We start from the raw sequence: 22178 nt of genomic DNA, 5'->3' as shown, positions 1-22178 counted from the left end.
TAAGTTTCTTCGCTCGGGACCGCGCACTGGGCGCGGGCTGGGCGCAAGCTGTGTGCCGATTGACCCGTCCTCGTTCACAGATCCCGGGCCAGCCCCGGGCCCTCCAAGACCATGCTGTGCGGCAGCTGGAGAAGATGCCGTCGCTCTCCCGAGGAGCCCAGGGTGTCCGTCCAGGTCTCAGCTCCCCTCGCGCTCCCACCCTCGCCCGCGTCACCGGACAGCGGCACCAAGAGGCCTGGGCTCCGGGCACTGAAGAAGATGGGTCAGTGACACGCAAGGATGGGTACGGGTGGGCACGAACTGTCTCCAGGGACAACCTGGAAGGAGCGGGTGTACAGGCCAACGGGCTTCCCGAGGGTACGTGGCGCTGGGGAGGATCTGACCAAGAGCATCAATACTGTTCCAGATGGGGCTCACACCTGGGGGTCACCAGATTCCCAGGCTGTGCCAGAAGGCTTGGATGTTCAGTCTCACCAGGAGGCTCCCGCCGGGCGGTGCTGGAGTGAGAATTTGGGCTAGGGGCATTGATAGGGTCGCAGGAACTGGAGAAAGGAGGGAGAGATAAAAGCTTGGCGTTAGGTTGGGGTTGTAGCTCAAATAGAGTACTTTGCTTAGCTATAGGTTCGATCTGCAGTGTCTCATCAACTTGCTGTTGGTAAACTCCCAGCATTGGAGAGGTGGAAGTAAATGGATCAACAGTTCAAGGTCGTTCTCCCCTACAGGGTAGGTTAGTTAATACACATATCCCAACTTGGGATATGAGAGCGCTGTCTCAAAAAATTCTTTAAAAATTTGGGGTGTGCTCACCTCCCTCCCTAGTGGGCATCTCATAGCACCTGCTGCTCTTGCTCCTAAGGAGCTGCTTACAGAAGGCCTCTGGAAGACTCTAGACTCCCAAAAGCCATCCCTGTAGCTCTCAGGACCTCTCTGCCTGAGCAGCCACAAAGCCCTGGCATGGCTGGGGGAATGGTCTGAGAAAGCCCAGGTTCCTACTCCAGAAGTGAGTAAAGTTGCTGGTTTTCAAGAAGCCCTGGAGTCAGCCCAGGGCTGTGTTGGTTTGTAGGTGTGTCACTCACCTTCCTGAGGTAGGTGGCCTAGTTCCCATTTCACAGAGGAGGAAACTGACTCAGACGTCAAAGGATTTTGTCTAGGTCACTCAGACTGTACCATCACAAACTGGTGTGCTCAGAGTCTGGGCAAAATGGGACTTGCGGGGCTTGAAGAAGGGACAGAAGTGAAAGCCCTTCATAAACTGTAAAGTGCTGAAAACCAAAGTGCTTTGTTGGAACTGTCAACCTCAACCCAGAGTCCAGGGGTCCCAAATGCCAGCCTTGGCTCCCCTCCACAGCTGCCCCCTCTTCCTCATTCCACCTGAACGAGTTGGATGCCACTCTGTGTCTAAGGCAGATCTTTGTGCCCCGCCCTCCATGCAGTATTCAAGAGATCAGTATTTATGGTCCCAACAACAGACAAAGTAGACATGGTCCTGCCCTCAGAGAGCTAAATGACAAAGTAAAGGAGTCAGAAGATGGGCCTTGAGGAAGGGGGGGAAGCAGATTGTGATGCTGGGGAAGCAGAGGGGAAACACTGGACCCCAGAACTTAAAGGATGCTCATGTAGATAGGAGAGAGTCAGAAGGACCCCTGGGGTCCCTCTCTGTAGAGTGATAGACTCTGTTTGCATGGCAGGAAGGGTCCCAGAAAGGCCCCTGGCAGGAATTGTAACTGAGTCAAAGGAGTGGATGGACGGACAGTGGGGTGTTCAAGATGGGGGCAAAAGGAGGGCTGGTTGAAAGGAGGCAGAGGAGTAGTTTGGAAAGAGGTGTTGGGGCTCTGGCAGGAAAGGTGTGGGGAGGAGGATCCAGAGTCACCAAGAGGAGACGGGGATGGCTCCCTGATATGAAATCAGGAGTCTCTGGCAAGAGACGGCACTATTTCTGTGGCCTCCTGGTGTGTGGAGAGGAGTTGGCCGAGTGAGGCCACCTGCCACTGAGGCAGGACAGTGCTCTCAGGAGAAGCAGCTGAGCCAGTGGCCCCTAGGAATTATGGATGTTGCTGGAGACAGAGACGAAGTTCCCACACACCAGCTATCCTGACCTCCTGTGCCCATTTGCTGAACCCCATCAGTGGCCACGGTGCTATGCCAGGGGCTGAGGCGGCAAAGCAGGGTGGCAGAGGCTTGCCCTAGAGGCACGTAGTGTACGAGAGGATTTGTAGGCACATAATTACAGGAGAGCCCAGTCTGGCTCGTGTCAGCTGAGCATGGCTCTGGGTAGTTCATCGTGGAACTATGTACGTATCAGAACATCTTCTGTGCCCTTCCTACCACTGCCTGGTTCTGTTCTGTTGAGTGATTGCTGAGTGACCACAGAGATAGGAATTCCAGTGTGTAGGGAATGCCACCTCCCCCAAGCAATGCTGATCTCCATGCTGAGCCCTTGGATAAGGCAGCAACAAACTCAGTGGGCCTATGGCCCAGCCCCATGACCCCCAAATGACTAAAACTCAGGCCTGTCACCAAGGTACCTTCCTTCCCTGTCTGCCCCTCCCAAGATGACCCTCATCATCCCCTATCAGGCTAAGAGAAAACAGATCTTATTTCAGGTCAAGGAACTGGAACAGGGAGTATCTCAAAGGGGCCCGGGGGAGGAAAAGGCCTGCAAAGCCGCAGTCAGGGGAATGAGGCCAGGGGCAAGGGAAGAGAGTGATTGAGTGGGGGCCATTGGCAGTGCTGGACTATGCCTGAACGTGACTGCCCACTGAGCTTGCCTCAGACTTCATCCTGCTTATTTCTGTCATTCCTGGAGCCTGTGTCCTCCTTAGTGAGAGAGAGAGACGGGAGATGGCAGGGTAAAACCCCCGCCAGGCAGCCATTAAGAAACCCTGGCTGCCTGCCACCCACAGTCAAGGTTCCGAGGACACACTTTATTAGCATAGTTAATGAGCGCTTACACCTTCATACCATCGTGCTGCGTGTACCGTCTCATTTAGCGCTCACAGTCATATGAGAGAGACGGTACCCTGAGCCTCAGTTTACCAGGAGGTAACAGACTCAGAGAGGGATCAAGGCTAGAAGGTCACCAGCTGTGGTGACCCATGCCTAGAATCCCAGCTCTGGAGAGATGGAGAGGCCAGCCTGGCGTACATATTGAGTTTCAGACCAGAAAAGACTACGCACCGAGACTTTGTCTCGAAAGCTAAAAGTGGCGGAGAGATTCAAATCCACGCCGTATGGTCCAGAGTCTAGGCTCTAAACACAGAAGTGAAAGATGTCCATCTGGGAGGGGATGCTGCTCCTCAGAGATGGCCTCCCAGGGCTGCCAGTGAAATTCAGAATGCTAGATTGTAGATTGTTTTGGTTTGGGATTTTTTTTGTTTTGTTTTGTTTTGTTTTGTTTTTTGTTTTTCGAGACAGGGTTTCTCTGTAGCTTTGGGGCCAATCCTGTAACTAGCTCTTGTAGACCAGGTTGGCCTCGAACTCACAAAGATCCTCCTGCCTCTGCTGGGATTAAAGTGCTGGGATTAAAGGCATGTGCCACCACTGCCTGGCTTTTTTTTTTTTTTTTTTTAACAGGGTTTCTTTGTATAGTCTTGGCTGTCCTGGAGCTCGCTCCGTAGACCAGGATGGCCTCGAACTCACAGAGATCCTCCTGTCTCTGCCTCCCAAGTGCTGGTAGAGTAGAGTAGAGGTATGCGCCACCACCAGTGCTTGGCAGGATGCTTGATTTGAATGTTGGGTGGACAAAGAATAATTTCGGACATACATATGTATCTGCTCCCTCTAGAATGTGTGTGTAAGTTGTAAACCCATGGTTATTTGTAACTGTTTTTGGTCTGGTACTGGGGATGGAACCCAGGGTCTTGAGCATGCTGGATCAGCACTGACCAGCATCCCCAGCCCCATGGGCCGCGCTTACACTAAAACGGTATCTGTTGTTATCTTAAATTCACCTGTAAAGGATCCCCTCCATTTTTGTGTTGTTTTGTTTTATTTTTTCCCCAGCAATTGCTTTCTCTGCAGCCTGTCTGTGCCTGTGAGCTCAGGCTCCGCCCAGACCCCTAATCCTCTCAGTGAACCGAGGGCTGAGTAGGCACAAGCTTGCACTCACCCTCCCTGCTCGCCTCACTCCAACAAACTCGCCTGGGTGAGGGGCTTTCCCTATGGCCTGTCCAGGATGTTCCCTGCAGGGTGAGTTGGGCTGGTCTGAAGTGGAGATGGCAGGAAGGGGACTTCAAGGGACCTTAGACCTAGCAGGAGCCTGGATTGGGTGGTGGAGAGGGCAGGGCAACCTTGTAGCCTCCCCCTCCCCCCATCATCATCCCTTGACCCTGTTCATGCCTTGTTCTGGCCCAGCCAAGCCCAGAAGGTGCCACACCCTCAACTCCCTGGCCTACAGGCCTCTGGGGGAAGCCCTGCCTACACTTCCTGCTTTTCTTGATTTTTTTCCCAGGAATGCTACAGAGAGCACTCCCTCCCTCTGGCCTCCGTGTGGTGGTCAGCTAGAACCAGGGGAACATCCCTGGTACCTGGGACAGTGGGGCTGGCCAAGGGCCTAGGGCAGGAAGGTCACTGGAAACATGCCTGTTGCATTGTGTGTCTTTTCCAGCACTTCATGGACCCAGCCATTAGGAAATGCTGCTGCCTCCCACTCCCCTCACACACACTTTGGCAGGAGCAGTTGACTGCTCTGTTCCTGCATGTCTCACATTCCTGACAGAGCCCTGTGTGTATTTCCTGACTGACAGGGCAGTAGTATACACAAACACACACAGACACACACACACACTACCTGTTTTCTTTCCCAGGCTGACATAACACAGCCTATTTTCTTCCTCAGACTCTCTCTCTCTCTCCCTCCCTCCCTCCCTCCCTCTCTCTCTCTCTCTCTCTCTCTCTCTCTCTCTCTCACACACACACACACACACACACACACACACACTGCCTGTTTTTTTCCCAGGCTCACACACACATACACACACACACACACACACACACACTGCCTGTTTTCTTCCCCAGGCTGACATACACAGCATATTTTCTTCCTCAGACTCTCTCTCTCTCTCTCTCTCTCTCTCTCTCTCACACACACACACACACACACACACACTGCCCTGTTTTCTTCCCAGGCTGACCCACCTTCCTCCCACCCCACCCACGGGTCTAGACGAACACACAAGCACACATCCTCCCCACTGTATTCACACCCTACTCTGCACACACCCCTCTGTTAAATGCTCAGAACCTTCCAGCCCTTCTTCACCAGCCCACCCCGGCCTCTGCCCACTACCCAGCCCCTGCCTTGGGCGTCCACACTGTCTTTACCATGTCTAGTCAGCCTCCTCTGAGCTTCGGTGGCCCATCTGTGATAGGGTCTGGAGCCCTTTCTAGCTGGTGGGAGACTGGACTGCCTCCCACCTCGGCTTCCCAGACAGAACTGCACAAGCCCCACCCCCACCCAAGGCCCTGGTCCAGGTGCATGTCTAGGTGTGCACGTGTGTCCTTTCCTCACCCCTGTGTCTGGATGGACCCGTTGGAACCCAGCTCGGGGACAGTGTCTGCGTCCCAGATGGCGCCACTGCACCGGGCCAGAGGCAGCTCAGTCCTGGCTTGGAGAGGGACAAAGATGGACGCCACTGGCCCGAGGAGGGTAGATCCTCTTCCCCCTGGGCACCCACTCACTCCCACAGAGCCGGGTTTCAGTTCCCTCATCTGAACAGCCAGGGTCCCCCAGCTCTGCCTCTTGGCTGGCCACTGTGTGACTCGGCTTTGAGGTGATAAGACATTTGGGATAATTCGGCCGGGTAGATGGGCTTCAGGGGAGGGGAGACTACAGTAATTTTTGATATTTTATTCAAATTGAATAATCAGGACCCAGTCAAGTAGCAGATATCTATAATCCCAACAATGGAGAGCTGAGGCAGGAGAACTGTGAGTTGAGGCTAGCCCGCAACTAGACAGATCTTATTTCAAAAACCTGTGATTGCATGTGTTGTTCTAGGCTTGGGACTCTAACTCGGTGGCACAGAGGCATCGTGCCTGAAGCCCTGGGCTTGAAGAGGGAGGAAGGGAGAGAGAAACAGAGAGACAGAGACAGAACTTAGCTGGAGGGGCATGCCTATAATTTCAAGCCGCAAGGGGCTGCGGCAAGAGTTCAGGGCCAACCTGGGCTACAAAGTGAAGGACATTTCTCAAAACAACACAACAAAGCCAAACCCAAAAGTGAAACTCGAGGCCTATATCAATATATAATAAATCCTAGCACTTTGGAGGCGGAGGCAGGAGGATCAGGAGTTGAAGGTTATCCTTGGCAATGTGGCGGGTTTGAGGCCAACTTCTAAGTGCTTGGCCCCTGGCATTTCTGCTCCCTTGCTGTGCAGTTGCCATCCTTACCTGTTCAAGGCTTTCTCTAGCCCCACAAACACACCGTGTAACCCTTAGGCAGCAACTCCCTATTTCTCCCCTGACCCTGATCGGCTTTCTGTTTGTGAGGTTGGCTATTCTGTATGTCTTGAAGGAGTTCATTCGTAAGACCTGTGTCACTCAGAGATTCGACTTCTTTCATTTATTGTTCAAGGTTCATGGTATGGCATGTATCAGGGGTAGCAGATGTTACTCTTATTGTTGTTGTTATTTTTATTACTGTTATTATTACTATTAATTATTTTAGAGATAGTCTTGCTATTTAGCCCAGGTTATCCCCTGCTTCCTCACTCTGAAGGCTTGGCATTCCCTTGTATCTGTTCCATTTTTGACTTCTCCATTCATCTCTGATGAACTCTTGGCTTCCACCCTCATTTTTTCCTGTTGTGATTTCCTGACAGTTGCCCCTCCCACACAGTTGAGAGAGGCTGTGGCCCTAGCCTGGGGTCAGGTAGAAAACCCACAGACACGGTAGGATGTGGGAGGTCTGTGCACCTGTTCAGAACTTGTCACGAATGAGACATCTGTGGGGTTGGGCCTGGTTGGATTTACATGTTTCCAGGTGGCTGGGTGGAGAGCCAGCAATCACTGCCCTAGGTATGGGCCTCCTGCTGGCCTTGCCCTTACCTTTGTTGACCTTGCTGATACCTCAAGACCTTCTCTCCCTCTCTGCTCGTGGCTTAGGAGTACCTACCTGGGACCAGTCCCTGGCCCAGCTTGGTTATGGACCCTCCCTCTGTATTCTGTTTGACCTTCCTTCCTTCCTTCCTTCCTTCCTTCCTTCCTTCCTTCCTTCCTTCCTTCCTTCCTTCCCTCCTGCCTTCCCTCCTTTCTTTCTTTCTTTCTTTCTTTCTTTCTTTCTTTCTTTCTTTCTTTCTATCTTTCTTTTGGTTGGGAGAGGGTCTTTTTGGGCAAGACCGTAGTCTGTAGCCTAGGCTGGCCTCAAACTTGGCACTCCTGCGGATCTCTGTGAGTTCGAGACCAGCCTGGTCTACAGAGCTAGTTCCAGGATAGGCTCCAAAACCACAGAGAAACCCTGTCTCGAAAAAAAACCGAAAAAAAAAAAAAAAAAAAAAAAAAAAAACTTGGCACTCCTCTCAAAAGCTGAAGTTTCTGGTGTGAGCCACCAGTCCTGGCTCTGGTTGGCTTTTCTATGGGTGTGTGGTTGAGGGGTAAGTGTGGTCAGAGGCCAAAGCCACCTGAGTAGGTAGCCTACCGTGTTACCCCTCCCAACAGACTCGAGAGAAAGTGGGGAGGGGTCTGTCCTCGTGGAAACCTGCTCCAGTAGGGGCTGTGGGGCTTTCAGACTGCCAGTCTCAATTTTAATGGCCTGTTTGCAGAAGGCTGGGGACAAAGCAGAGCCACTGTGACTCACCTCCATTTCCGGGCTTAGTCACTCACCAGCCCCCTTCCCCTCCTGCACAGGCTTGGCATCAGAGGACTGGCCCAGCTAGGGGAGGTGACCTCAGCCGAGGAACCTTTCCAGGCTGAGGGGGTGAAGGAAGGGTGAGCCCGGCTAGCTTTGGTCCCAGGCCTGGTGGCACCACTGGTCCCCTGCATGCCCCACCCTCCTCTTGTTGTCTCTCTGAATCAGATAATTCAGAGTGCCTGGGTGAATATGACAGGGGGCAGGGGAAGGGGGTGAGCCTGGGGATCACTTGACCTCGCCCGGGCGCCAGTCCCTGTCCTGACCAGAGGCACAGAGGAGGATTGTGACTGAAGGTATTAGTCCTCCACAGCCTGAGAGGCCCCTGGAAACCCTAAGGAGGGCAGGTTACCCCTCCTGCCCCTGAGAACCTGAATTTCAGTCATGATCACCTTCAAGCTGTCAGGTAAATTCAGGGGCTCAGTCAACAAAGTGCTTGTCTTGCAAGCGAGAGGACTGAGTTCCATCCCCGAAACCCACATAAAAAAGAAGGAGCGGTTGCACACACCTATAATCCCAGCACTGAGGAGGCAGAGCCAGGACTGTTTGGGGCTGGCTGCTTAGTTTATGCACACACACTTGCACACACGTAAGCACTTTTGCACGTGTGATCATGCCCTCTGCCAGAAAGCCGTAAAGTACAGTTTTAAAATACAGATGTCTGAGTGCAAGCCCACGCCTATTGAGTGGGCATCTCTGGCCCCAGGAGAATTCGATACACAGCTAGGGCTGAGAACCCAGACCCCAAGGCGTCATCGGTTCTGAAGTTAGGAAAGATAGGGCAGGGCTGCGTAGAATTCAAAGCACTTAGCCTGCCCTTCTGCTTTGGCTGCGGAGTCTGTCCGTAAATATTAGTTGGGGCCAGGTTCTGGGAGATAAGAGTTCATTCTGCCCTGGGGCCTATTAAAGACTCCTGAGGTTCAGTATAGCATTTTGTTGGTGCTGGTGGTAGTATGGTGTGGTATGGTGGTGTGTGTGTGTGTGTGTGTGTGTGTGTGTGTGTGTGTACACAAAGAGAGGTACATAGGTGTGCGCCTTTGTGTGTGCTCACACATGCATGCACACACATAAAGGCCGGAGGGTCCTCTATCACTCTATCTAATTGAGACAGGTTGTCTCTCAGAACCAGGAGCCTGGCTGGTGGCCAACAAACCAGAGCCCTCTTTCTCCCTCCGCCTTCCATGGCGCTGAGATTACAGGCCTGTCTGGCCACATCGAGCTTTTACGTGGGTTCTGGGAATTCAAACTCAGTTCCTCATGCTCGAGCAGCAAGTGCTCTTTCAGCTGAGCTGTGTCCTGGCCCTTGCTGGCTTTTTGTTTGTTTGTAACTCACATTCTTCCTGCCTTGACATCCCAAGTGTTGTGATTTTGGGGATTTGGGGTTTACAGGTTTGGGACACACCCTTTTAATTTTTTGCTTCTTTGACTCCTCTTCCTCCTCTCCTTTGAAAAGCAAGTAAACAAAACAAAGCAGGGTCTCACTATGTAGGTACCGATGACTTGGACTTTGACCAGACCGGGTCTTAGACTCAGAGATCCGCCTGCTTCTGGCTCCTGAGTGCTGAGATTGTCTTTAAGATTTATTTTATTTATTAATTATGTGTATGTGTGTGAGTGTCTGTATACGACATGAGAGCCTCAACCCTTTGGAGCTGGCGTTATGAGCCCAGAGCTGCCCTAGGTGGGTGCTGGAACCCAGCGTGGGTCTTCTGGGAAACCGGTAGTGTTCTCTTCATCGCTGAGCCCTCGCTCCAGCTCCTTGCATTTATTCTTAAAACAGAGTCTCCTTCTGTAGCTTAGGCCAGCCTAGAACTCGCTCTGTAACCCAAGCAGGCCTTGAACTAAGAGCAGTCTTCTTGCCTTGGCCTCCTGAATGCTAAGAAATTACAGGTGTGAGCCACCATGCTCAACTTTTTAAAAAGAAGAAAGTGCCTTTTGGTGTTCAGGGAGGGAGAACCCGCCAATGTGAAGGTAAGTCAGGAAGGTTTCCTGGAGGAGGTGGTGGCTGAGCTTGTCTTTGAACTCAGCTAGAAGAGGAAGAGAATCAGGAAAGGACCCTCACTACAAAGTCGGTGGGGGGGGTGCGGAGCAGGCAGACTCAGGTCAGAGTTGGGCAAGCAGGAGCCTTGGAGTAAGAGATAAGGTTTGGGTGCCCTAGCTTACACCTGTGATGACAGCACTCCAGTGGCTGAGGCAGGAGGATTGATATAATTTGAGGCCATCGTGGACTACCAAATGAAGTTTCAGGCAGCCTGGACTGCAGAGTAGACCCTGTCTCAAAGAAAATAGAATTGGGGTGGGGGAGGGGGGGAGATGTTGCAGCCAGAGAGATGGCTCGGTGGTTAAGAGCACAGACTGCTTTTCACTCTAGTTCAGTTCGCGGTGGTTGGGCATAGTGACTGACAGCCGTCCTCCAGTTCCTGGGAAACCAGTTTCCTCTTCTGGGTCCCCCCAGCACTTGTTACTCACATGTGCACAAACACAAAAACAAAATAGAGCCACGTATGGTATGATGGCACACACTTTTAATCCCAGCACTTGGGAGGCAGAGGCAAGCGGATCTCTGTGGGTTCAAGGACAGACTGGTCTACAGAGAGAGTTCCAGGACAGGCAATGCTACACAGAGAAACTCTGTCCTAAAAAACAAACAAACAAACAAACAAAAAAAAAAAGGAAGACAGAAAAAAGGAAGAAGGAGGGAGACTTACTGTTGTTTGCCTCACAGTGGTTTTTGGTTTTTTGCTTTTTCAATTTGAGTTAGTTGCCAACATTAAAAAATGTGGTCGCTTCCCATCCAGACACAAATTCCTGGCCTCTGGAAACTCTGGCTGTCCCCTCCAGCTGAAGGGCGAGGCTCTCCAAAGAGTCTGGTTCCCTCTTCTGCTGTCCCAGCTGGTGACCCTTTGGTGTCTGACCTTTTGGGATGTTTCAGCGCAGGCCCCAGGCTTTGAGCTGGCTGGGGCTGAACCCTTCAGGGCAGGTGTGGGCAGGGTATGGTAACTCGGGAGTGTAGGATTGTGCAGCGGGCAGGCTTTTATGTAGTCTCCATTTTTCTGCTGGAGAACAAAGGCTTGGAGCAGTTTCAGGTGAGTAACTGGGTGGTGACAGGTAGGGACTTTGTTCCACAGTGCCTTGGATGTGAATTCCGTCACCTCTTTCCTCCCACTACCCAGGGTGCTTGAGGAAGCAGGAAGAGAAAGATGGACCCTGCAAAAGGGCCCCGAAATGCAGTGGCCTAGGAGACCGAAGCTCAGCCACACAGGACTTCTGGAGTCCTTGGCCTGATGCTCTGGAGGCAGAATGCCCCCACCCCCTCCAGTCACTTTGGGAAGGTGGAGGCCAGGAGCTTGGGTTGCAGCTAGATTTAGGTTAGATAATAGTGGGACGAGGACTTCCTGATGCCTGGAAGTTTCACATCAGGGAAGAGGTTGTTGGTGGCAAATTCTGAGAGAGAGAGAGAGAGAGAGAGAGAGAGAGAGAGAGAGAGAGAGAGAGAGAGGCTCAGAAGACAATTGACTGGAGTCCTTCTGGTCCTCTACTTCCACCTTGTGGGTGTGTCTCAGGAATAGAACTCAGGATGCCAGGCTTACAGGGTAAACATCTTTACACACTGAGACACCTCACCAGCCCTTGAGCTTTTGGTGGAGGTGGCTGGAAGAGAGGGTAATCTTAAGTGAGACCCGAGTCCCAGGCCTGGAAACTGCGGAAACCACAGTAGCGGAAACCTCTTACTGGCCAGCCTGGAACGGGTGTTTGGGGCTGCAAAGCTTCAAGCAAGTGACCGTGGTGATGTGACTTGTTGCAATCAGAGGGTGCAGAGACCTAGCTGTGGCTAAGCTCGCATAAGGCCTCCCATTTCCCCTATCCTCCACCACTGGGGGACAGTGCAAGGGACTGCTGGACAGGGATGCTCCCTTGTAGAGCCAGACCCAACAACCCCAATGTCCCTGCAGGCCTGACGGAGGATGAGGATATCCAAGCCATGCTGCGGGGTTCCCGGCTCCTCAAAATCCGCTCACGCACGTGGCACAAGGAGCGACTGTACCGGCTGCAGGAGGACGGCCTGAGCGTGTGGTTCCAGCGGCGCATCCCGCACGCCCCCTCGCAGCACATCTGTGAGTGGGTCGGGGTGGCGCGGGGCAGGGCGGTGGGGACAGCAGCGGGCGCCGTGGCCGCTATCTGACCCTGCCTCGATCATAGTCTTCGTGCAACACATCGAGGCGGTCCGGGAGGGCCATCAGTCGGAGGGCTTGCGGCGCTTCGGGGGCGCCTACGCGCCAGCGCGCTGCCTCACCATCGTCTTCAAGGGCCGCCGCAAGAACCTGGACCTGGCGGCGCCCACTGAGGAGGAGGCGCAGCGCTGGGTGCGAGGCCTGGCCAAGCTGCGGGAGCGCCTGGATGCCATGAGCCAGCGGGAGCGGCTAGACCAATATCCTGCCGGGCTGGGAGGGAGGACCTGTCTTAGGAGAGTTCCTGGCCTAAGGAGCATAGGCTGAGACAGTTCCCGGTGCTCTGAAACGGGATGGAGGCTCACCCTGGCTGACCTGAGCCTTAGTGGAGAAAAGCACTATTCCCACTCCAGGGAAGAAACAGGAAGGACCTCCTAATTGGGAAACTGGGCCCTGTGAAGATGTGGCCCTTGTGCCCTTGGACTCCCCCCACACACACACACAGACATCCCCGGGGCCAAGACGGAAGTACAGTCTCTAATACTGGGGACCCCGAGCCAGGTCCTGACAACCTATTAGTGCTGTCCAGGGGGCCTACTTTATCGTTGGTATTTCCTGAGCACACACACCTGGATATGGTCCTATCTACACCGGGCCGACTCCGACCAGGACAGTAAAATGAGCTTCAAGGAAATCAAGAGCCTGCTGAGGATGGTCAACGTGGACATGAACGACATGTATGCCTACCGCCTCTTCAAGGTGAATTCAGGCGCGTCCCCCGCACCCCTCTCCCCACTCCAGCATCTGAAACATTAGCTCTATCTATCCAGGGTTTTTAAAGACAGGATCTCACTATGTAGCCCAGGCTAGCTTTGAACTTGTGATCCTCTGGTCTCAGTTTCTGGAATAGCTGGAATTTCTGATAAACACCAGCTACCTTTCCAGCTTTTTTGTAGGGAGCCACCTCTCCATACATAAAGGCAGCACTCCCAGCTAGTGGAGGTGCACACTTTTAATCCCAGCACTTGGGAGGCAGAGGCAGGTGGATCTCTGTGAGTTCGAGGCCAGCCTGGTCTACAGAGCTAGTTCCAGGACAGGAACCATAGCTACTGAGAAACCCTGTCTCGAAAAACAACAGCAACAACAACAAAAGCAACACCCGAGCCTGTTAATTGGGCTTTTCCGGCTAGGTGTGGTGGTGCACACTTTTAATCCTAGTACTCTGGAGGCAAAAACCCTTGCCCATTCCCTGGAGCCAGAGAACCAGAACTTTATGTGGCTCTTCTAGGCAGAGCTCAGAGGTAGGCTGAGCTGCAGGGCACCACTTGTCCATGTGACTGTGTGTTTGCACATGGGAGCACAGGCAAACACACTCGAGTGCACAGTGTACACAAGTCTCCTCCCCTCTACCTCTTGTGCCTGTGTGGGAGCTCTGGGGTGCACATTGATTGGGTGACGTGGCAGAGACGTGTGTGGATACTGAATGTGAGTGTGACCAGCCTGTGCCCTGCAAAGACAAGGGAGCCCAGATGCCCGTGAACTTCTGCCCACTGAGTAGGTGTCTTATGAGGACAGTAAGTACATGGGGAGGTGGACTGTGCACCCCAAGTCCTGATCTTGATCCTTGGGGTAAGCCATGGTACAAATGGACAGGTGTGAATCCCAAAACTCTATACTCCTGAAGTTCACTCAGGACTGTGGGGCTAAGGAACTGGAGTTTCGGGAAATAGTGATTGCTGCTTTTCCAGCCATTATGATCACGGAGTGTGTCACTAATTATGACAAGTTCCCAAGAGTGTCCCCTCCTCTGAGCCCCACCTCCCTATTCCCCAGGAGTGTGACCACTCCAACAACGAGCGTCTGGAGGGGGCCGAGATTGAGGCATTCCTACGGAGGCTGCTGAAACGGCCTGAACTGGAGGAGCTCTTCCACCGATACTCGGGTGAGGACCGTGTGCTGAGCGCCTCTGAGCTGCTGGAGTTCCTGGAAGACCAGGGCGAGGATGGTGCCACCCTGGCCTGTGCCCGGAAACTTATCCAGACCTATGAGCTCAACGAGACAGGTAGGTGAGCATAGCCTTGATCCCAAGCAGCTCCGGATTTCTGCCCAGCAAGTTCTGCCGTCACTGCCTGTCCCCTGCAGGTCCCCTCGCCTCTTCCAGGCTCTAAATCTCTATCTGTAAAATGGCACTGTAATATGGCTGCCCCTCAGGGTTCTGTGGAGGATTAGATGGTGCATATAGTCAGTCAGCAGCCACGGGGCTACTAGAACCTGGGCATGTAACCCCGCCCCCGATAGCCCCACCCTCTCCTTCTCTTCCCCATAGCCAAGCAGCATGAACTCCTGACGCTGGATGGCTTCATCATGTATCTGCTGTCGCCTGAGGGGGCTGCCCTGAACATGGCCCACACGTGTGTGTTCCAGGACATGAGCCAGCCCCTAGCCCACTACTTCATTTCCTCTTCTCACAATACCTACCTGACCGACTCTCAGATTGGAGGTCCCAGCAGCACCGAGGCCTACATTAGGTACAATGGTGAGGGTGAGAGCAGGGGGCTCTCTGCTCTGCACTCCCTGGCTAGGCCTGCGGCACACCCACACTTTGCCTGTCCATCTGTCTGTCAACTGTAGGGCCTTTGCCCAGGGATGCCGCTGTGTGGAACTTGACTGCTGGGAGGGTCCAGGAGGGGAACCCGTCATCTATCATGGCCACACGCTCACCACCAAGATCCTCTTTCGAGATGTGATCCAAGTCGTGCATGACCATGCTTTCAAGGTAAGCCCCTGGGACCTCATGCCCAGCCCCGGATCGGATCACTTCCTAGCAATCTCTTATCCCTCCCAGAGCCAATGTCCTTCCCAGAGCATCATTCATTCACCAAGTGCTGTGGGAATAAAAGGCCCGGAGAGTAAAATAAAGCTGAATTGCTCTCTCCTTCCATCCTTGGGGCTAACAAATGTTCCGGCATCACCAAGCTTCCGGAAGAAAACCTTGGGGCTTAGGGGAGGCCAACTGAGTGTGACTTCTGAGAGCTCAGCTCAAGTCCAGCAATGGCACCTGCATACGCTTTGCAGCCATCAGGGTACACAACCTCACCAATGACAGCATCTGCAACGTCACTGACGTGGCCAATCTAAACCCCAATGAGCATTTATAAACAAGCCATTGGTGAAGCTGCCCTCAGTCCCCCAACAGTCCACCCTTTCCCAGAGACCCCCAGACCTGACCTCTAGCATTTCCACACATACCTTGGTGCCAGAATGTCTCGTGTCCTACAGACATGGTCCCTACCTGAGAAGAGACACACTGTGTGTAGGACAGGGACCGGCACAGGGTGATGCTGAGCCGTTGCCTGTCTTCTCCTTCCCCCACCTCCCAACAGTCGTCCCCATATCCTGTTATCCTATCCCTTGAGAACCACTGTGGGCTGGAACAGCAGGCTGTCATGGCCCGCCACCTTCGAAACATCCTGGGAGACATGCTGGTGACACAGGCCTTGGACTCCCAGAACCCCGAGGAGCTGCCATCTCCTGAGGTGATGCTCCCAGACCCGCAGCTTGGGAGGTGGGTCGGTCTGACTGTGACCCACCCCTGTCACTCATGTCCTCCCCTCTGGCTTGGGACCCCTCACCTCTTTCTGCCAAAACCTTTTCCTGCTCAGCTAAGCTCACATCCGCCACCCAACTGTTCTTTTGGCTGCCGTCTAGTTCCTCATCCCTTGACTGGCCCCAGCCCATCCACTTGCTGGACCTTGTGTGTCTTGCTCTGCCCGCCTGGCCTGTGTCCCTTCTTGCAGGGACCTGTAGGCCCAACCTCTTCCACCTCCATGGCCTGAGTTGACATTCCTTCCCCCTAGATCTCCCTTCCCAGCCATCTGCTCTTGCCAGATGCCACCGCTTAGGACTGCAGATAAGTAAGGCTAACACTGTGAGGCTCAGCAATCCAGCAGTTACCCCGTCCATGTACATGAGGCCTTGGGTTAGTCCCTAGTCCTGAAAAGAAAGGGGGAGCTTGCTTCCCCTTTATTCTACTCTGTTTCATTAGAAGTAACCATCTTCCAGTTTTTTGTTTGTTTGTTTTATTTTTCGAGACAGGGTTTCTCTATAGCTTTGGAGCCAGTCCTGGAACTCACTCTGTAGCCAGGCTGGCCTCAAACTCACAGAGATTCGCCTGTCCCTGCCTCCCGAGTGTTGGGATTAAAGGCGTGCGCCACCACCACCTGGCTCTTCCTGTGTTTGTGTGTGTGTGATTTTTTTTCCATATATACACACCTACGTTCACAAAGATTTTCTCATTTATTTGTTTGGTTGTTTTACTGTTGCCATTATTTTGTGACAGGGTCTCGTATAACCCAGGTTGGCCTCCAGCTCTTTATGTAGCCAAGGATGGTCTTGAACTTCTGAACCTTTTGGCTTCTGTCTCAGAGCTGGGATTACAGGAGTGTTTATATAGTGCCGAGGTAGAGGCCAGGATTTGTGCACGATAGGCAAAACTCTAACAACTGATCTATATTCCCAGCCATGACTGGCTATTCTTTGACCCAAGCTGGCCTTGAACTTGACATCAGCAGGTTGTCGGGCACCTGTCTTTACTGAGACAGAAGAATCAAGAGATGAAGCCTAGAAAAATGAGGAATAGTGGCATATGCCTATAATCCTAGCACATAGAAGGCGAAGGCAGGAGGATCAGAAATTCAAAGTTATCTAATATTGCACTTGAAGCCCGCCTAGGCTATGTAAGACTGCTTCAAAAACAAACAAAAAACTTACACAAAAGGGTCGTGTGATTATATATGCCTCAGTCATTCCTTCCAGGAAAGGTCTTTCTGAACCGAGTGGTGGTGGTGGTGCACACCTTTAATCCCGGCACTCGAGAGGCAGAGACAAGCAGATCCCTGCGAGTTTGGGGCCAGCCTGGGCTACAGAGCAGGTTCCAGGATAGCCAGGGCTACACAGAGAAACCCTGTCTTAAAAGAAAAAGCAACAAAACAAACAAAGAGAAAGATCTTTCTGGAAGGGAGCTCCTTCCCTTTAGATCCCAAGTTGCCTTTGAGCAATGTAAGGGCTGCTATGTGGCATTCTGACAGATGGCACCTTTTTCGCCACCCTCCATCAGTGGCTTGTGGTGGGATCACTTTTTCCTGTTAGGAACACTCTCCCGTCTCTCTCCTGCCCCCTTGTCTACCAGCCACTCTCATGGTGGTGGCTTCACTTTTCCTCCTTGGCCTTTACAGCAGCTGAAGGGCCGGGTCTTGGTGAAAGGGAAGAAGCTGCCAGCTCGGCACGAAGATGGCCGGGTGTTGTCAGACAGGGAGGATGAGGATGAGGAGGAAGAGGAGTCAGAAGAGGCTTTGGAGGCTGCAGAGCAGAGCAGGCAGGTGAGTGCTTCCCCTGGGCTGGGGGTGGGGAAGGCTGGGAAAAGCAGGTGGGAGCAGGAGCCTTGAGCCGGGTGCTCTCCACTGTGGCTGCTTTCCCAGGCCAAGCCCATCTCCCCGGAGCTCTCAGCACTGGCTGTGTATTGCTGTGCCGCCCGCCTGCGGACCCTGGACCCCAGGCCTGGCCCACCTCAATCCTGCAATGTTGGCTCCCTCAGCGAGCGCAAGGCCAGGAAGTTTACCCGGGAGGCAGGTAGGAACCAGAGAGTGGGTATCTGGGGACAGGAGGGCATGGAACTGTGTGGGCTTGGGGGCTGGGTGGGGATCCTGAGGTTGTTCTGAAGATTGAGGGGGCTTTAAGGGGACCTAAGGACATCAGGGGGACCAGGAAAGATTCTGCTAGGAGAATGATGGCCTAGCTCCATGCTGAGGGTGGGTGGAGAAGCCACAAATGGGAGAGGCTTGAGGCAGCTGCCTTCACCACACTCATCACCTAGTGGTGGTCAAGGCATTGGCTAACCAGTCAAGCTAGTGGCAGGGGCTGGCATAGCCTGGAGGTCTGAGCCCTGGGAGGCTTCCTGAAGTATACCATGCCTGAGAAGATGTCACTGTAGAGGAAGGAGGAAGCAGAAGGGGGAAATAGGAGGAACAGGTTACACGAAGGCCCAGAGGCATCACGGCCATGACAAGAGTTCCAGGATGAGTGACCTGGACTGCCACTAGGACCAGGTGTTCCATGTAGGAAGTCAAGAGTGTGGCCATGGGTGATGCAGGTGTCAAACTGTGTGGCTGCCGGGTTTCCCTGCCTCTCTTTGGTCCTCAGCAACCTCTTCTGTGCTGTTTCACCCTAGGTCAGAAGAGAGGGAGGAGCTGAGGTGAAGGTAGGGGATGGGTGGGTAGACAGACCCTGGAACTGGGCCAGGGACAGAAGCCTGGGTCCTATCACGATCCTGGCCTCAACTCTGCCCTAGGGAACAGCTTTGTCAGGCTCAACACTCAGCAACTGACCCGAGTGTACCCGATGGGGCTGCGGATGAACTCAGCCAACTATAACCCCCAAGAGATGTGGAACTCGGGCTGTCAGTTGGGTGAGCGGGGTTATAAACAGGGGATTCTGGGTGGTGATGGGCACTCATCAGTGAGTAGCCAGAGAGCTTTCTAGAAGGCAGTAAATGCATTGGTGTTTAAAGTGCTCTGAAATGTAGGTTTGTTCTTGGCGACAGGATCTCACTATACAGCTCAGACTGGCCTCGAATCTGCCTGCCTCGGCCTCCCCAGGGCTGGGGTTAAAGGTGTGCACCAGGCTCGGCAACTTACATTTTTCTTTCCTTTTTTTTGTTATGTGTGTCTGTGTGTGTGACTGTCCTGGAGCTCTCTCTGGCTTTACGGAGATCCACTTGCCCCCGCCTCCTGCCTCCTGAATGATGAGATTAGAAGCATGTGCCACAACGCCTGGCCAAGAGTTACATTTCTGTGTGAGGCACATGCCTGTAATCTGTAATCCTGGTACTTGGGAGGTAGGGTGGGGAGGGGCAGTAGTTCATGGTCATCCTTGGCCCGTGGCTACTTCATGTGTCTGTGGCCAGCCTGGGTTACATGAGTTTCAAAATACATAAAAGAAAGTTACTTATTTTCGTATGTTCCCAAGTGTGCACGCATGCGTGTGTATGTAGGCTATGGGTCAGCATTGGCTATTTTACTGCTCTCCACCTTTTTTTACATCTTTACAAGGGTAGAAATAAAGACATGAGCCGGACGTCATAATCCCAGCACTCAGATAGCTGAGGCAAGAAAATTATGAATTCAAGGCCAGCTTCTTTACAGAGGTAGTTTAGGCCAACCTGGCTTATAAGGTTGTAAGACTGTATTTATAAAAAACAAACTAGCAAGAAAGGAATTTAAAACCTTTATTTCCACGTGCCCTTAACACACACACATATACACACACACAAACACACACACACATATTTATTTGACAGTTCTGCTAAGTCAATACTGATAAAGATGGGCTCTAGGGGACACTGAGCCCTGCCCAAGGAGATCATGTTCTTTCTGGAAGCCTGTGTTCTGTTTTCAGACCTTGGCTCTGACAGCAGGGGCCTTTGTTAGCATACCCCACCTCAACCCCACCTTGGAGAAGGTGAAGGTGAACGCATGGTCGGGACAGAACGTTAGTAACTAGAGGGTTGGACACTGGTCCCTCTGTCCAGCCTGCTCGTTCCCGAATCTGCCCTGAGGAGAGAGAGCCGCCCAGAGTCCTCTGTTCAACCATGTCGTCCGCTCCACAGTGGCTCTGAACTTCCAGACTCCAGGCTACGAGATGGACCTCAACACAGGGCGCTTCCTCATAAACGGGCAGTGTGGCTATGTCCTGAAGCCTGCGCGCCTGAGACAGCGCGACACCACCTTTGACCCGGAGTGCCCTGGACCCCCTAGAACTACTCTGACAGTCCAGGTCAGCAGCCTGGTCCACACCTCCACCTCAGGTTAAGGCTAGCTCTGGGGAGGCACCCGTCTGAGGGGAAGAAAGACAAGGGAGGTCAGGAATGTGGGCCTGGCATGAGGCAGCCCACATGTCTGCGTTTGTACAGGAGAGACAATGTGTGAGGACACAGGGCTTGGAGTTCCGGAGGGGCAAGGGTGGGTATGGCCCCCGGGGTCCGGCTGAACCCGCTCCCTCCCCCTCCTATAGGTGCTGACAGCACAACAGCTGCCCAAGCTGAACGCAGAGAAGCCCAGCTCCATCGTGGATCCTCTGGTGCGCGTGGAGATCCACGGGGTGCCCGCCGACTGTGCCCACAAAGAGACTGACTACGTGCTCAACAATGGTGAGCCAGGGGCTGGTGGGAGGACGGGGCAGGCTCTGGGGCCAGTGAACCCCAACTACTACACCTGTCCCCTAGGCTTCAACCCCTGCTGGGAGCAGACTCTCCAGTTCCAACTCCGGGTCCCAGAGCTGGTGCTGGTGCGGTTTGTGGTCGAGGACTATGACGCCACCTCCCCCAATGATTTTGTGGGCCAGTTCACCCTGCCTCTCAACAGCCTGAAGCAAGGTAGACGGTGGGGGTGGGCGTGAGGGAGGAATGAGAGGGCGGGGCTCCAGCTTCTGACTCGCGGCTGCCTTCCTCACAGGGTACCGCCACATTCACCTGCTCTCCAAGGACGGCGCCTCGCTGTCCCCAGCCACGCTCTTTGTCCACATCTGCATTCAGAACTCTCAAGGGCCTCCCTGATGGGATCGGTGGATGCTGGCATCATGGCACAGAGCCCTCTCTGGAGCAAGGGACCATGGGAGTCCGGGTCCTCATATGCCATCTGTCCCGGTCACCAGGTGCTGAGCATACCTGGATGCTGAGAGCTGCTGTTTGGTCCCTCAGTGAGAGACAGGACCATGATTGGCATCTTGTCCAGTGGCCTATTGGGACCTTCAGGTGTTCTGGCCAAGTCGAGGAACAGGACCCCTGGCCCTCTCCCCCAGCAAGGCCATCTCAGCCTCCTTCCTCTTCGGCTTCCTGGTTTCTTTCCCGTCATCAGGCAGGGAGCTGGTGAACCCTGGGGAAAACCTGGCAGTATGTTTGTAACTTGCGTCACAGAAGAGCCCTGGAGAGGGCAGAAGAGAAACTGTTTTTAAAAATAACGGAAAAGAGTTCGAGGCCAGCCTGGTCTACAAGAGCTAGTTCCAGGACAGGAACCAAAAAGCTACGGAGAAACCCTGTCTCGAAAAATCCAAAAACAAAAAACAAAAAACGGAAAAGGGGAGGGCGGTGGTGGTGGTGCACACCGTTAATCCCAGCACTTGGGAGGCAGAGGCAGGCGGATCTCTGTTGAGTTCGAGGCCAGCCTAGTCTACAGAGTGAGTTCCAGGACAGGAACCAAAACCACAGACAAACCCTGTCTCAAACCCACACCCCTTCCCCCAAAACAGAAACAAACAATAAAGAAAAAGTGAACCTTCTCGCCGTATTCCCCAGGCCAGGGGGAGAGGGACAGGCTGGAGCGAGAGCTGCTTGGGCCTCCTCTCCAGTGTGATCTGGGTTTTGTCCAAGACAGCGAGGGGTGGCTACAGGAGGTGCCATGGCCTTTGGCTTAAAGCTGGTGCCAACACTAATTCCTAAAGTTCCTTCTTCTTAAATGGGGAGGGAGCAAGCCCAGCAGGGCACATTCCAGTGACAGGCGGCCCTAGAGATGAATACCAGGGTGCTGCCTGCCCCTGTGGGCTCCAACCTGTCAGCAAGGACCCTTAATGGGACTGTTAGGCTGTGGCGTTTTAGATTCCATAGGGCGGCAGTATTAGCCATGGGCAAGGTGGGGGCGGGGCTAGGCTGGCCTTGCACTAGCTCCAAGTCCTATAGAAACCAAAGCTTGAGGCTAGGACACCATTCCTGCCACCTCAAGGCCCAAAGCAGAAAGTGCTGGCTTCTCTTTGCTCTCTGTTTCTTTGGAAGGGCTTTGCTTCTCTGATGGATTTACATGTTTAAAAAAATGATCAGGATCTGGAGTGGCCTAGGGAAGATGGGCAATGCAGGCAGACCACAAGCCCTGGCGGAGACATAGCTGAAGCCAAGTCCAGTCGGGATGTGCTAGCTCTAGGGGATTGGAAAGAATCATGGGTCAGGATGGGTAATTTCCACAGGAAGAGAACAGTGAAAAGCAAACAGGTTACAGGGCCTGGCAACCTGTCCTGTTGGAAAAAAAAAGCACCGCTAGGGGGAGCCGGAGGTCCCAGAAGAGCTTTGCCTCCCCAGCTAACCCACAGTACAGCAGCATTCTTTAGCTGGGCCTGGTGGG

The 22178-nt window shown here is 53.4% G+C and overlaps 1 protein-coding gene across 1 annotated transcript; it reads left to right on the top strand.

Annotated features, from left to right (window-relative positions):
- Nucleotides 1–6: 6 nt before the first annotated feature.
- On the top strand, nt 7–21336 carry Plcd3 (phospholipase C delta 3). Its single transcript, XM_057774872.1, has 15 exons — nt 7–262; nt 11800–11961; nt 12047–12275; nt 12645–12774; nt 13849–14077; nt 14342–14543; nt 14647–14791; nt 15399–15551; nt 17250–17393; nt 17493–17643; nt 18362–18478; nt 19679–19845; nt 20083–20218; nt 20294–20443; nt 20523–21336. Exons 1-15 carry the CDS (start codon nt 112–114, stop codon nt 20621–20623), a joined length of 2367 nt encoding a protein of 788 aa, XP_057630855.1. The 5' UTR covers nt 7–111; the 3' UTR covers nt 20624–21336.
- The last annotated feature ends 842 nt before the right edge of the window (nt 21337–22178 follow it).

Source organism: Chionomys nivalis, chromosome 7 (assembly GCF_950005125.1).
Source record: "Chionomys nivalis chromosome 7, mChiNiv1.1, whole genome shotgun sequence".
Classification (NCBI taxonomy): Eukaryota; Metazoa; Chordata; class Mammalia; order Rodentia; family Cricetidae; genus Chionomys; species Chionomys nivalis.
The sequence above is the reverse complement of the archived record's forward strand: the minus strand, read 5'-3'. Positions and strand labels throughout refer to the sequence as shown.